The sequence below is a fragment of the Molossus molossus genome, unplaced genomic scaffold (genome assembly GCF_014108415.1).
Source record: "Molossus molossus isolate mMolMol1 unplaced genomic scaffold, mMolMol1.p scaffold_m16_p_13, whole genome shotgun sequence".
Taxonomy (NCBI): Eukaryota; Metazoa; Chordata; class Mammalia; order Chiroptera; family Molossidae; genus Molossus; species Molossus molossus.
The window spans coordinates 42,832,964-42,846,701 of record NW_023425348.1 but is presented as its reverse complement, the minus strand read 5'-3'; the positions used below and the strand labels follow the sequence as shown (position 1 = coordinate 42,846,701).

Sequence of the window (13,738 nt, the reverse complement as noted above, 5' to 3'; positions counted from 1 at the left end):
GAACTCAGTGCAGTGGACCCAGCCCAGGGCCTGCACTGAATGGGTGTTAGGTAACTTCTCGCTGTCTTTGGTGATGATGGGTGATACTCTGCTAAACCTTCAGGCTTCTCTTTCCAGATCCTTGTGCAAGAGGCCAGTGTCTCGCAAGTGATTGCCAGCAGCCCTCCAGCATGGGCAGGACGTGGCTGTTGGGTTCAGTCAGCTCCCAGCTCTCCCACCTGACCTGATCCCCCCCAGCAGCTGAGCACTGCCCCACCCTTTCCTGAACACTGCAAGCAGCACGTGCTGGGCTGGAGCAGGGCAGGGCTGGGGCCATGGCAGGCTGGGGGCAGTGGCCAGCCTCCCTACATACCCCCAAAGGCTGTGGTTGTGGTTAGTTAGTTCATGGGGTTCCACCTCACTCACTGCCCAGATGGGGCTCCCTAAGAGTTAGACACAGATGGGCAACCAAGTGTGCCCACCTGGTGCAGAGGCCCCGTGGGACCAGGGTGCTAAAAGCAGGGAACTCCACATGCTCAGCACTCCTTCCTTCATCTCTTCACTTCTTCAGCAGTCACGTTGCTGTGTGACTTTTGGCAGGTTGCTTGACCTTTCTGACTTCAGTTTGCTGATCTGCAAAGTGACACTAATAATAGCACCTGACATCCTGGCTTGCTGTGAAGATCAAACGTAACAACGTGTGTCAAGTAGCTCGTTGAGGGCCTGGCTCATGGTCCTTGCTCATGACCCCTTCCTTGGTGGGTCCCAGAGAACTGGTGAATAAAAATGTTCAGGAGTTACCCTCGGGGAGGTCCCAGTCCAGATGGGGGGCAGAGGAGGACATGGGATGATTGAAGCCTCGAAGGCCAACTTTGGGAGTCTGAGCTTGATCAGAAGAGGAAGAGAAGCTGGAACTGAGCAGAGTGGGATTTGCCTGGCCATCATGTGAAAGGTAGCTTTCTTTCAACGCCACCAAGGCCAACTTTCCATCCAATGTTGCTTACTTCGCTCCTGCTCACACACCTCTGGAATGGAGAGTTCTCTTGGGCAGCCCGTGAGTGGGCAGCTCAGTCCTCCCTGTGTGGGTATTTTTGTGCATATGCTACCAGTCTTGCATGCATCTGTCAGTCAGGAAACACATCTCTTCCTGTGTCCCTAGGAGTATCACCATGAGGTGAGAAAACCCTTTCAGTCACCAAGTCAGGCTCAAGGTTCCCTGGGAGGGTTTCACCTCAGGCTAGAATGAAACTGAAGGGTCCCAGAAAGGCAATGATGTGCATATCCTGTGTGACCTTGAACTATAGAACTGTAGTGAGGACTGAGGCACCCTGGACCCCTAATTTAGTTTCTACTATTTGTTGCTGAATACCTATTAGTCCTTCATTTCATGTGGCAAATCAAGATATAGACAGCCTTCCAGTTGGGTGTCTTTATCATCAATTACTAAGAAACTGAGGCTCAGAGAAGTTAGGTAACTGGCCCAAGTCACACAGCTTTGGAACCAGGATTGAACCTAGGTCTCCAGACTCCCAGTTTAGATCTCAGTACACAGAGGTGTCTGTCCTCACTTCTTGCCCCTGCCCAGTATTTCTGTGGGCCCCCGGGAGTCAGGAAGTTCCCTCATCAGCCCCCATTGGGGCCCTGCCTTTCGGAGCAGAACCCTGGGTTCCCGGTTCTTCTGCCCACCCTCCCTTGCTCCCTAGGGAAACTGGGCTCAGACCACACCAGCTATGGGCCTCCTCCTGGAGGGACAGGAGGAAAGAAGAGCTAATGTTTCTGGGCATCAGCTGTAGGGAGTTTGTGGGCCAGAAGCCAACACTGGGTGCTTGGGAAACAAACACTTATAAGGGGACAGACAGGTGGTGCGTCCCAGGGGTGGGGAACGTCCGGCCCGCGGGCCATATAAGTCCCCTTGAAATTAGTACCAGCTAACATCACACGCCTCACCAAATTAGCCTGACCAAATATAGCAGGCTCATTTTTAAGTTGATAATTTTGTATGGCCTGCAAATGATGTTATTATACATATCCAAGAGGCCCTTGGCAGAAAAAAGGTTTCCCACCAAGAGTGGCTGAAGGGTTAAACGGGATCAATGAGGGTTTACAGGACTGGGCCCGGTGCCAGGTACTTGACTTGAATTATCTCCTGTCTTTTATAGAAGAGGGACCGAGGCTCGGAGGGATTCTGTGACCTGTCCACAGCCACACAGCAGCCACTCCCATCCACGTCCTCAGACTCCAAGGCCCCTGTGCATGGCCAGCAACTGGCTTGGCTGGTTTTCAGTTCTCACTGTGGATACAAGTCACCCCCTCACCCGGGCACCCGGGGCGACCAATGAACGAGAAGCAGGTGCTGGTGAGGCCCGGTGTACCCCAGCTGCCACACCAGAGGCTTCCGGCTCTCTCTGGTCAGTGAGAACTGAAGCTGAGGAGCCTGGAGGCTCCCATAGGCTCCCAGGGGCCCCAAGGAAGAGAGGGGATGTTAGGGGAGAACATTCGAGACTGGCTGAAGCAGGCAGGGCAGGATCAGAAGCTCTTCCACAGCTTGACTGTTCTGTGTCACTGACCATGAAACCACAGCTCTCTGCAGCGCCGGGGCTGCTGGGAACCCGAGGCTCTGTCCCTTCAAGCCACACACCTTTTTCTCCGTTTTAACCATTTGAAGGTTAAACCAGATGTACCCTTGATGATTCAGGGTAGTTGGTGTGGGATTTGGTTAGGCCTGTGATGTCACAAAGTGTCATCTTCACGCTAACGGCACAGCTACAGAGCCCAGCCCAGGAGGAGACGGCAGCAGACACCGAGTGCCTCTGCAGGCAGCACTGATTCGAGGAAGGTCCCACGAGGCAGCTGGGCGGCCGTGGACAAGTCATTTCCCCTGGCAGTCCCAGTTTCTCATCTGCAAAACTGGGCAGTTATTCGGCCACTTCAAGGGGTGTTGAGATGACGGCACTGTGGAACCCTGAATGCAGGAGGGGTTGGGTCGGTATGATCCTTGATGTCTTCCCCACGTGGAAGTTAGTGTAACTGAAGGGACCTGTGGGCAGATGGGGCACCCAGTGATGGGAGGCAGTGACTGAGAGGGGATGAGTTGGGGGGACTCTGTCACTGCTGGCTCAGTGGTCTCAGAGCAGAGGTGGGCCCAGGCTCCTTGGGAGGAATGGCTGATAGGGCATCCGGGGTGGGGGTACCTTGCCTCTGGGGGTTCCCTGAAAGTCCCTTCCCAACTTCTTTGCTATGCTGAGTGCCCAGCAAGCTGTGGGCTCTTGTCTTCATCTGGGTGGTCAAAGCCCCAAGGGTTGGCAGAGCGCCCAGAAACAGACTCAGGTGTACCCAGGTGATCCCCACAAATAATGGTCACCCTTTGAAGTGTCAGAGAATCCCCTCCCCCACGCCACTTTCTCTCACTTACCTCACAGGAGGTGCTCCCGGTTCACACAGCCAGCTCCTCGGGGTTCTAGCCCAGGTCCTCTCAAACTTTGGAGAGGATCTGAATCCCCAGGGGTGTTAGGACAGACTGCCTGGGGTTGTGTTTTCCTCCCTCTGGGGTGGGGTGAGGAGCCCGAGGAGGGCAGGGCCAGTGAGATGAGCAGCCCAGGTTTCAGAGAGACCTGCCTGGGCCCCATCCTTACTGGACTGTCCACTGCTGTGTGACTTTGAGTCGGTGGTCTCACCTCTCTGAACCCTGTCTCTGTACAGTGGAGCAAGGATGGATGACTAGGGCTGCTTGAAGAGTCAGCTTCTTGTGTCCAGTGCCCACCCGCCATGACACTCGCCCGGTCAGTGGCCAGGCTTGTGAGTCCTGGCCGGGTGATTGTTTGCATGTTTTTGGCAGCAGCTCTATGTTCTTCATGCTGGTTTAGTTCAAGGAGAGGAGTAAAGTGGTTTGTGAAGCTTCCCCTGGCTGTGCTCGGGGGGTGTGGGGAGGGGACCTGCTGTGACTGCCTTTCAGTGACCGTGAGAGCTGGCAGCGTTCCCATTCCTCAGGGGACAGGTGGGGCCCACTGAGGATGGATGAGGGGGCAGAGGCCCGGGCACACCCAGCTCTCACTGGGACTGTCTCTTTAGCACAGGCCACTGTGACCCAATGCCCTCTCACATTGCCTTCCTCCTCCTGACCATGGGGCCTTCCTAGAAGATGTCAGATACTGGCCTTCGGGGAAATCGAGGCTTAAGTGGGGGCAGGAACGAACTCAGGTCACACAGCCAGGAGATGTCCAAGTGGGAGCTGCAACTCCACGCCTCTCTGCTGTGTTAGGCTGTCACACCTCGCCCCGTGACGTTTCTACACACTGCCCCCATGGACACAGTGCACCTGCAAAAGGGTACTTATACCAAGTGCACACACATACACACACCCTACACATACACCCTCACACAGTACAGGCCACACAGGAGCACAATTCATGAAAACAACAAGCATGCATCAACCTCACACAAAATTTCACACAGGCACACATTCTATCCACAAACATTTCAAACATTTCTCAGAGACACCCTCAAAAGTGACCACACACAGATGCACACACCCTCACAGATTCAACTCTCATATATACAGCATGCAAGCAGCACACACCAGCATGCACATTGAACATACATGATGTGCATATATACACATGATGTGCACACAGAGTGCCTATATATATATCCCACCGAATGCCATGGTCACAAACACTGCACACACATTGTCGACAAATACACATCGTATCCCATATATACAATGAGGACTTAAAACACCTAGGCTCCCAAACGCAGTGCACACACATCAGACAGTGCACAGATCAGCGTGCCATCTGTGAGTAGACGTGTACATGTACAACCACACGTGCACACATGCGCTTGCCGGTGGGAGCTGGGCTGTGATCTTGCATTGCTCGTGACTCGATTTTCTTAGAAGAAGACCACACGTGAGTTGAGGGGCTTCCACTGGGGCTGATTTCCTGGTGTGTGAAACGGGGGGGCGGGAAGGGCATGGTTGACAGACTGCTGTACCTCCCGGGAATCCCATCATTAATCCTGATGGGATGCTGTGAGCTCGGAATCCCCGGAGCCTGGAGGCTAGGCTGGGCCTCCAGGGCGCAGAGGGCTGGATCCTGTCTCCCGAGGGCTGGATGCTCAGCTTTGTCCCCATAGCCAGCCCCTTTCTCCAGGTCTGGAAGCTTGGGAATGGGTAATCAGCCTTCCAGACTGCTGCTCCCTGGCCTCTTCTGGGCTGTGTGGCTTGTGTCTGCTTGCCTCCCCCCTCCCCTGTGTGCTGGGGCAGGAGAGCTGGCTTTGAGGCCTGAACCAGGGCCCTAAAACCAACCGCACCTCTGCCTGCATCAGGGCCTGCCTGGCCTGTGTGCTGTGCTTCCGTCTGCCTCCTGAGAAAGCCTCTGGGCAGCTCTCCCTACAGGCCCTCCCACCAGCACAGACACACTCGTTTCACAACCCTTTCTAGGCCTCCCAGGTCCCCAGCCAGCTACTACCCTGACCTCTTGTCTTCTCCCAGCTAGACCTGTCAAGGTTGTCACCTGCTCTTGCTATCTCTATTTCCCTCCACTCTCCTCACTTCCTCTACGTCTCCAGCCCCATCACTGCAATCAGCTCCTCCCTGGCCTCCGCATCTGGAACGACAATGGATAGACACTCTTCTGTCCCCAGCTGCCTTGGGTGCTTGGTCACTTGGCTGCATCCTTCACAGCTGCTCACTCTCTCCTTCCTGAACTGCCCTCTTCCCTTGGTGCCTGTCGTGCCCTCTCCTGGTTCACTCCCCATCTCTCCGCATGTCCGCCTGGATCCTTGTGCTGGCCCCTCTTCCTCCTCTTCTTCCACCTGATCTTGGAAGAGGAAGCTCCTGCGTCTCCCTCCCCCTTTGGCCTTGGCTTCTTTCTCCCCTCCCCTCCCCCAGGGGAACTTCCTGCCCCAGGGTCTCCCTTTCCTGTTCATCCATCCAGTCGTTCATCCTCCACATGGCGGCCAGATGGAGTCTCTCCAAACACAGATTCGACTAGGTCACTCCCCTGCTTAAAACCCTTTGATGGCCCTGGGGGTCCAAGCACATGTCACATTTCCCATTTTCCTGTCTCTTTCACTATGCAGGGGGGCCAGATTCCATATCATGCACCCACATACATCCTCCATCATCCCTCTCCTTCCTGCTCTCTCCCAACTGTGCTCAGTTATCTCTGTCAAACTCCCTCCGCTCTCTCATTCTGTCTCTGTCTCCCTCTCTCCACTTAGAGTTGCCAGAGGTGAGGGCTGTAGGAAATAATTTAAGAGGCTCCCACAGAGAGGGGAGACCGAGGCCACAAGAGCGAGAAAAACGCTCCACTTGGGCTGCCCACAGGGGTACCCTTAAAGACATCCTGGCCAGCGCCCAGAGGGCCCGAATCAGCTCTCTGAAAGGTTCCGGATCCCCGCTCTTTCGCTCTCCCTCTGCTCTACTCTCACTTCAAGTTGTGACCTTGACATCTGTTCACATCACTCTGAGGTCTGCTCCATTCAGCTCCTCCATCCGCCCGCCGGACACCTGGCTGTTGGCCTTGGCTTTCCCGAGGGCCCCGGCCTCACCTGCCTGCCCCTCCGGACCTCACCCCATTTCCTCTGGCTGGTCCCACCCTGCGTCTGGTGACAGTCTGTTGCTGCATCTGCGTCACCCTTTTCCGTGTAGTATGTGGCTGTGGCCCGCAAGGCAGCCGGGGTGATGTGCATGATGAGGGCTTTGGAGTCAAGGTCCAGTTCTGCCACTGGCTTGCTGAGCAGCTGTGGACTGCATCTCAGTAGCTTCATTAAAAACTATGGAGAGAATCATGTCTACCTTATATGCTTGTAGTGAGGATCAAAGTGTAGATATTCCGTCCGTATGAGTCCCTTCTTTTCAATGAAATAAAGACCCTCCCGTGGCTGCCTGCAGGGGGAGCCTTGAAGACACTGCCTGGGAAGCCCTGAATCTGCCCTTTAAAAGGTCTTGTAGTTGCTCTTCGGGTAACCATCAATGAAGCAGGAAGCTGAGACGGGGTGCTGGTTGGCTTGGGACAACAGGGGCTTGGGAGGCAAGGGAGTGGTGAGGAAGAGGAGGGGGGACAGGGGTGCTGCCAGGGAGGGGAACTGGCGGTTTGGAGGAGTTCATGAAGCTTGGCTGCATGACGTGTGATGATACACTCTCTTCTCTGGGTCCCAGGGAGCTCCAGCAGACTCTCCATTTCTCACTGGTACTGGGAAGCTGGGTCTGGTTTTAGGGTTATATCAAAGTGTTGAGTGTGGGCTCAAAGTGGACACATGGGGGAACAGCGATTGCCCCCTCGGCTTGGCTTCCCCCAGGCCGTGGCTGTAATGACAGTTCCTGAAATGGGCCGAGTGGACGTTATGTTCTTCAAGCTGGAAGAATTCTGCACCTGGACGCAGTGGTGCAAGGGGGAAGGTTAGAGTCTCCGGGCCACTGGGTCCAGGTCTTCGGGGCTTATTATAACTGCTAATAGGAATACTTTTACAATAAAAACTCTCTAGGTTGACACTGGGAATCTGAGCAATTTGAGAGGACAAGGTGGGGCTAGGCATGGGGTGGGAAAGGGCTGGGCGACGGCAGATGCGGGGAGGAGGTCTGTTGGCAGGAGCGTCATGCTGAAGGGCCCTGGCCATCAGCAGTGGAGAGCGTGCTAAGTAGCAAAGTGACATGGCGAGGTCCGAGCTGCAGATACACGTGTGTGTGTGCGTGTGAGTGTGCGTGTGCGTGTGTGTGTGTATGTGTGTGTGTGTGTGTGTGTGATGAGCCAGTTGGCGAATGGAGGCAGGAGCAGCATGGAGGCCGGGGCTGTCACGGAGGACCCAGGGCCATGGGGTCTGGACCAAGGCAGAGACTATGGTGCTGGGTGAGGTGGGCATGGGGATTGATTGTGGGGGTGAGGGAGAGGGTCATGGGAAGGACAGGGAAGAGGGGGTGAGCACGCCTGGTTCTGGCCAGGACAGGGCAGAGCACAGTCAGGTGATCGTGGCTCATACGGAAGGTGCTCGGCAGGCAGCCGGACCCTGGGCCTAGGGCCCAGAAGGAAGGTCTAAGTCAGCAATGGGAGAGAACCGCCAGCAAGAGCCTGCTCCTTCTGTCTGTGCATGGGGACCGTTACACCTGCCTCCTAGAGGGGGCGTGGTGGGCGGTGTGAGCTAACGCCCAGGAAAGCACTGAGCAAGACAGCGTCACCTATGTGCTTTTAATAGGAAATGCAAATGGCTGGAGACTGGACAAACCTCGGACACATGAAGACTTGGGCGTTTCGGATGGGGGACAGGACGCTGGCATCTGCTGCCCTCTCACTGTCTTCCAGTGGGCAGGGTGATTCCTCACACTGGACTTCTCTGTGGGGTGGGGCCCCACCTATTCCTCAGTGCGCACCATTCACCTCTGTCTAGGAAGTGGACCCGAGGAGCCTGCAGGCTGGAGAGGGGCCAGGAATCCCAAGGTTGCCAGAGGGGCTTCGGGTTCTCTCTGGAACAGCTTGCCTGCCCTCTAGTGGACTTCTGAAGAGTCTCGAGGAAGCATGGAATCTTAGAGCAGGAGTGTTGCGCCAGCAAGTCCAGGGGCAGAGCAGGGACCAGAAGCAGCATGGCCAGCCCCCGGGAAAGAACTAGGGTTTTGGTCCTACTGCCTCAGGTGAACTCAGTAGCAATGGGGGTGATGACACCCCCTTCCCAGAGCTGCGAGGATGGCTTCCTGAGACAATGCACATGCAACATGATCAGTACACGTGTGACCCTTTCCTCCCGCTCTACGTCACTTCACCTCCCCCTGTAAGAGTGAGACACAGCTCTAACAGTCCTTGAGCAAACCTGATTTTCATGCATTCATGTAGGTGAATTTCCTTAAAGGTAGATTCACCTGCCACCACAGTGGCCTCCTCCACCTCTACTGCCCTGTTATATTTCTCCTCCCACCAGGGTCACCGAAAGAGGGCTTAGACCCAGACCTGCCCTCAGGAAGCCCCAAGTCTGCTAGGTAGGGTTGCCAGAAGGCTGAGGAGCCAGAGAGTGAGGTGCTCTCCCATAGCCCTGGGGAGTGGAAGGAAAGATTTCAGGGAAGGCTTCCTGGAGGAAGCAGCAAAGGAGCAAAGGTATGAATGGTGAGAAGTGAGCCAGAAGGGGTGGGAAGAAAAAGGGCTGGGGAAGAGCACCCAGGTTGGTGCCAGGGTTGGAGGAGGAGTGTCCATAGCACAGGAGGGGTGGTCGCAAGGGGCAAAAGAGCAGCCAAGGAAGCCACAGGCTGACACACCTGGCAAGCAGGATCCCAACTAAGCATTCGACTGAGCATGCCCAGATGCAGAGAACAGCAGAGGAGAAACTAGGCAGGAGACCTCAGGAGCCTTTGGGCTAACTAGTTCATCAGCTTGCTCATTCATTCATTTGCTCTCCCAGTGCACACCTCTTCGCGGGCATTGGGAAGGAAGGAATGAACTAGGCAAGGTTGCTGCCATCAAGGGAGAGTCAGGCATGACAACAAATTACATACAAGAGGCAGTTAGTTGGAAAAGGGTTTGGGGAGGAAGTGGCTTTTCACGTGGACTTTGAAGGATGTGTAGGAGTTCACCAAATGTTGAAAAAGGGTTAAAGTGATCTAGGTGGAGAAAACAGCAAGAGCAAGGTGTGGCATTGTGAGGGGCTTGGGGAAGAGTAAGCAGTCTGTCATGGCCAGGGAGCTGGGGGTCAGGGGTAGATGAGGTGAGGGCTTTGAGTGTCAGGTTAAAGTATTTAGACTTTTCTAAGGAGTCCATTCCAAATTGTGCCTGTCTGAAGAACCATCAGTCAAACAAGTCGAGATCACCTGGCCCTGTAAGGACCTTCTGGAGCCCCATGGCCCCATCTGTCATAGCAAGAACCCCAACCCTAGAGATGCCAGGAGTGTCCCATTGCTGGGAACCATCCCAGAGAACAGGAGGAAGGGCTCAGGCTGGCAGGGGAAGGTAGGGGGACTTCATAGGGACCAGCTGGCACTGACTCATCATGAAAGTCATGACTTGGGGGGCCCCATCTCTGGGGTTCCACTGGGCATGTACCCGGAAGCCCCATGCAAATGCTGGGCTGGCTCCTCATGAGGGGAGGGCCCGCTCTGAGAGCCCCCTCGGCCTCACCTGTCCTCACCTCGGTTTGCAGAAGAGAAAGCTGTGTGCCCCCTGAGGCCATCCTCTGGGGACCTTCAGGGACCATTGACGTTTCCCTGGGCTGTGGTAGCACGGTGCAGCCACCTCAGATCAGGAGACAGAGGCTGGCATGGACAAATCATGTCACGATCTGAGCCTCCATTTCCTCATCTAGAAAGTGGGCAAATGACTCCTGCCTCAGAGGGTGGTTGTGGTTGAGATAATATGAGTGGAAGCTCCAGGCACGGGGTCTGTCCCGTAGCAGGCAGTGGGGTGATGTGGACTAAATGAGCCTAGAGCCCCCCAGGAGCTGAGGAAACCAGCCCAGCTCCTGGCAGGGGTACAGCACAGGAGCCAGGTGGGCCTGTTTCCTTGGAGACCTTGTTCACAGCTGAGGGGAGAAAGTTGAAGAGGGGAGGATTCCGGCGTGAGCGGGTCTATTTATGTGCAGTGTGTCAGCTTTGGAACCAGTTCCCTCCCAGAGCCCCAGGTTCTGCCCTGGGGCGGAGCAGAGTGTTTGAGAACGGAACTGCCTCAGGCCTCAGAGGGTGGGCACAGGGCCAGGGGCTGCTCCCCACACTATCATTCTGGAGGGCCTAAGAGGAAAGAGACCCATGGCTGACACACCCCAACATACAACTCACACATGTACAAGGCACGCACTTGGACACACACTGTACATGCAGACCCACATTGTGTGCACAGATACCAATACAAGGAGACCCACCACTGCTCTGAGACTGGTGCCCAGACAGACATACCTGGACACATAGCATACACAGCTAAAGCAGCATACATGCAGCACACCAAGGCCCACATGTACACAAGTGCATATACACAGCTCACACAGACACACAAATGCACATATACACAGACAGACAGCATGCACACAGATGTTCACAGGTATGGACAGGTACACTGTTATTTGTCGCTCAGGGCACTTTGAGCTCTGACAGCCACAGCATGCACAAAGCCACGCGGGTCTGTCACACATATGTGCAGCCTAAGGCACGGCTGCAGCACACACTCAGTTGAGAGCGTGCGTTCACAGCCGTTGCCTTAGACCTAACAGCAGCCTGTAAGGCAGGCAGGGCAGGGTCTGGTCCTCACTGTGCAGTGAGGAGCTGAGGTCTTAGAGAGACCCACTGACCGGCTTGTGGTAGGACAGCTGGGTCCTGGTTTGAATGCTGGTCTCCTTGTGTCTGCCCACCAGGCTGGGCCTCCACCTACTCAAGGTGTGCTCATGGATCCTCATGCCCAGAGGGACCTCATGGTCACCTGGACCAGATGCTCCTGTTACTGATGGAGAACTGAGGCCCCGAGGGAACATCCACAGGCCTGAAGTGGGCCACACTGAGGTCCTTGGAGGAACTAGGTCATGTTTCTGTCCCCACCTGGCTGCAGCAGACACAGTCGAGCACGGCTGTGGGCATGTCCCACAGACGGGCACGGGCACATCCTTCTCAACTCCGGCAGGCTCGTGCGGGGCCAGACCCGCGTGGTGCTCACACAGTCCTCTCCGTCACTTCTCACCACACGAGCGGTCAGGGTGACTGGACTCACTCTGCATTTGAGGAAACTGAGGTGTAAAAAGGTTCAGTCCAAAGTCATGCAGGTAGGGCCTGCAGTGGCATCTCCCTAAGGCAAGTCCAGCACTTGCCACCACACAGCAGCTCATGGCTCCAAACACACATCACCCAAGTCCCTTCCACGTCGCCTCTCCACAGAGACACACACACACACTCAGCCTGGCCTCTGTGAGCACAGCCGGCAGGCAGAACATTTCCCAACAACTCCCAAGGGGTCTTTCGAAGAAGGACCAGTTTGTCCCCTGGTCCTCCCCCCCCCCCCCCCCGCCCCAGGGAAATGAATTCCGCGTGCGCCTGGTCTGCCTGAGGGTTTGGTGAACACTCTTTGATGTCAGAAGCCAGTTTAATGAGTTGGCTGTGGTTTGTGTGATTTTTTCTGTAAGACAGAAGTCTCATTTTCCTAAGAATCAAGGCATTATCTCTCCCCTTCCCTCCCCAGAGATTCTAGGAGCCCATGACCTGGACTCCCAGCACAGTGCCCACGGATGAGACTGGCTCAGGGGAGGGAGGCAGGGAAGGAGACAGCATTCTTTGAGCATTTGCTCTGGGCTGAGACCTGTGTTAGGAACAAGCCTTGTGTGGTCCTTCTCAACTCCCATTTTAGAGATGACAAAACAGAGGCTCTCGGAAGAGATGCAATGTAAGTAGGTGGCCCTGCTGAGCCTGGAGCCCTCGTACACCTGGCTCCAGTTCCTGGTTCCCGTCTTGCTTCTGCTCGTGCCACTGGGGCAAACGACCTCCTCCTTGTGCGCCTGGGCACCTCGGCTGTACAGTGGGGACGCGTTCTTGATGTGAGGAGTAATGAATTTATAATAACGAGCTCTCAGAGGCCAAACGATCTGTCGATCTGTCGAGAACAAAGCACTGCCTGAGAGGACAGGACTATTTATATTTTTATTGTTTTTGTGTCAAGAAGCAAGTTTCCCCATAGGATTCACACTGGAACACATCAGTTACTATCGCTCTAGGGCACTTATTAATGAGCACCTAGTTGGCTGCTTGGGGGCTGAGCAGGAGAGTTCTCGGGAGGGAGCGAAGCAGGAGAGGGGTTGGGTGTCTAGGCATAAGAGTCTGTGGGCTGGTGCAGGCTCCTGTCCCACTGTGTCCCTCTCCTCAGGGCCCGACCTGGGCCTTCCCTGAGCTCGGAGGTGCAGCTGAACAATGTCGGACTTTGGCAAAAGCCGCCCTGATTTCTTGGTTTATGAGGTCCTTCCAGGGATCCCTAGGGGAAAAGGAGAAACAAGAATAATAAAGCCCCGCCCAGAACAACAGAGCGGGGATTAAGAGACCACACGGCTTCCAAGGAGCCCCTGTCCCTTCCTTGGCTTCTCCGGATCCCTACACTGGCCCTGCTGTGGGCTCGCAGTGCCCTCCCCATTAATGCGAGGGGACCAAGGCCAGAGAGGTGTAGTGCTCCTGACTCATCTGTGTGTGTGGCTTCGAGTCCAGAGGTCTCCCAGGAGATGGAGAGCTAGCCCCAGCTCTGTCCCTTAGGACATGACCCTTGGGAGGCCACAGGGTGAGGGGCAAGTCCAGGGTAGGGATACTGGGCCCCCACCTTGCACACACTCACTCTCTCATTCGCTTCCCGCAAGTGCCCAGAGGAGCGCAGAGTGGGGTTATTGCCTCTGCACAGAGAAGGGAGCAAGGTTCTGAGTGACTCACAACAGCCTGGCAGGGGACGCTTTTGAGCCTGGTTAGCAGGATCGGAGGGGAGAGAAAGGACCGCTGTGTAGAGTGTTTCTGTGACACTTGACCCGGAGACACTTCTGTGGGCCCTGCTACCTGGGGTGTGGCTACACCAAGATGGGGAGGGAGTTTTTGCCCCTTCCTGTAATCTCCACCAGTCTCCCCAAACATCCCCAGATAGAAAGATGAATAACTTATGCAGATATGGCAAATACAGAAGGTGAAGATAAAAGTATCTTTAGAAAGTTTGACTAAAAAAAAAAAAATCAAGCTATAGCACTCATTTCAAGTGAAATTTGCTCACTGCCTGTAACTGCAACTCCAAGACAAGTGCCCGTCCAGCTGGCATCCTCGCCCTTCCTGGAGAGACCAGCG

The 13,738-nt window shown here is 55.3% G+C and overlaps 2 protein-coding genes across 1 annotated transcript in view; one reads left to right on the top strand and one right to left on the bottom strand.

Annotated features, from left to right (window-relative positions):
• EMSY (EMSY transcriptional repressor, BRCA2 interacting) overlaps positions 1–13,738 on the top strand; it is a 546,562-nt gene that overhangs the window by 198,434 nt on the left and 334,390 nt on the right.
• The window catches only part of LOC118627780 (guanylate cyclase D-like), a 36,001-nt gene continuing 34,921 nt past the window's right edge, over positions 12,659–13,738 (bottom strand). Inside the window, exon 18 of the mRNA XM_036258227.1 lies at positions 12,659–12,896. Coding sequence (XP_036114120.1) covers positions 12,788–12,896 — 109 coding nt within the window. The 3' untranslated portion in view covers positions 12,659–12,787. The remainder of the gene's footprint in view (positions 12,897–13,738) is intronic.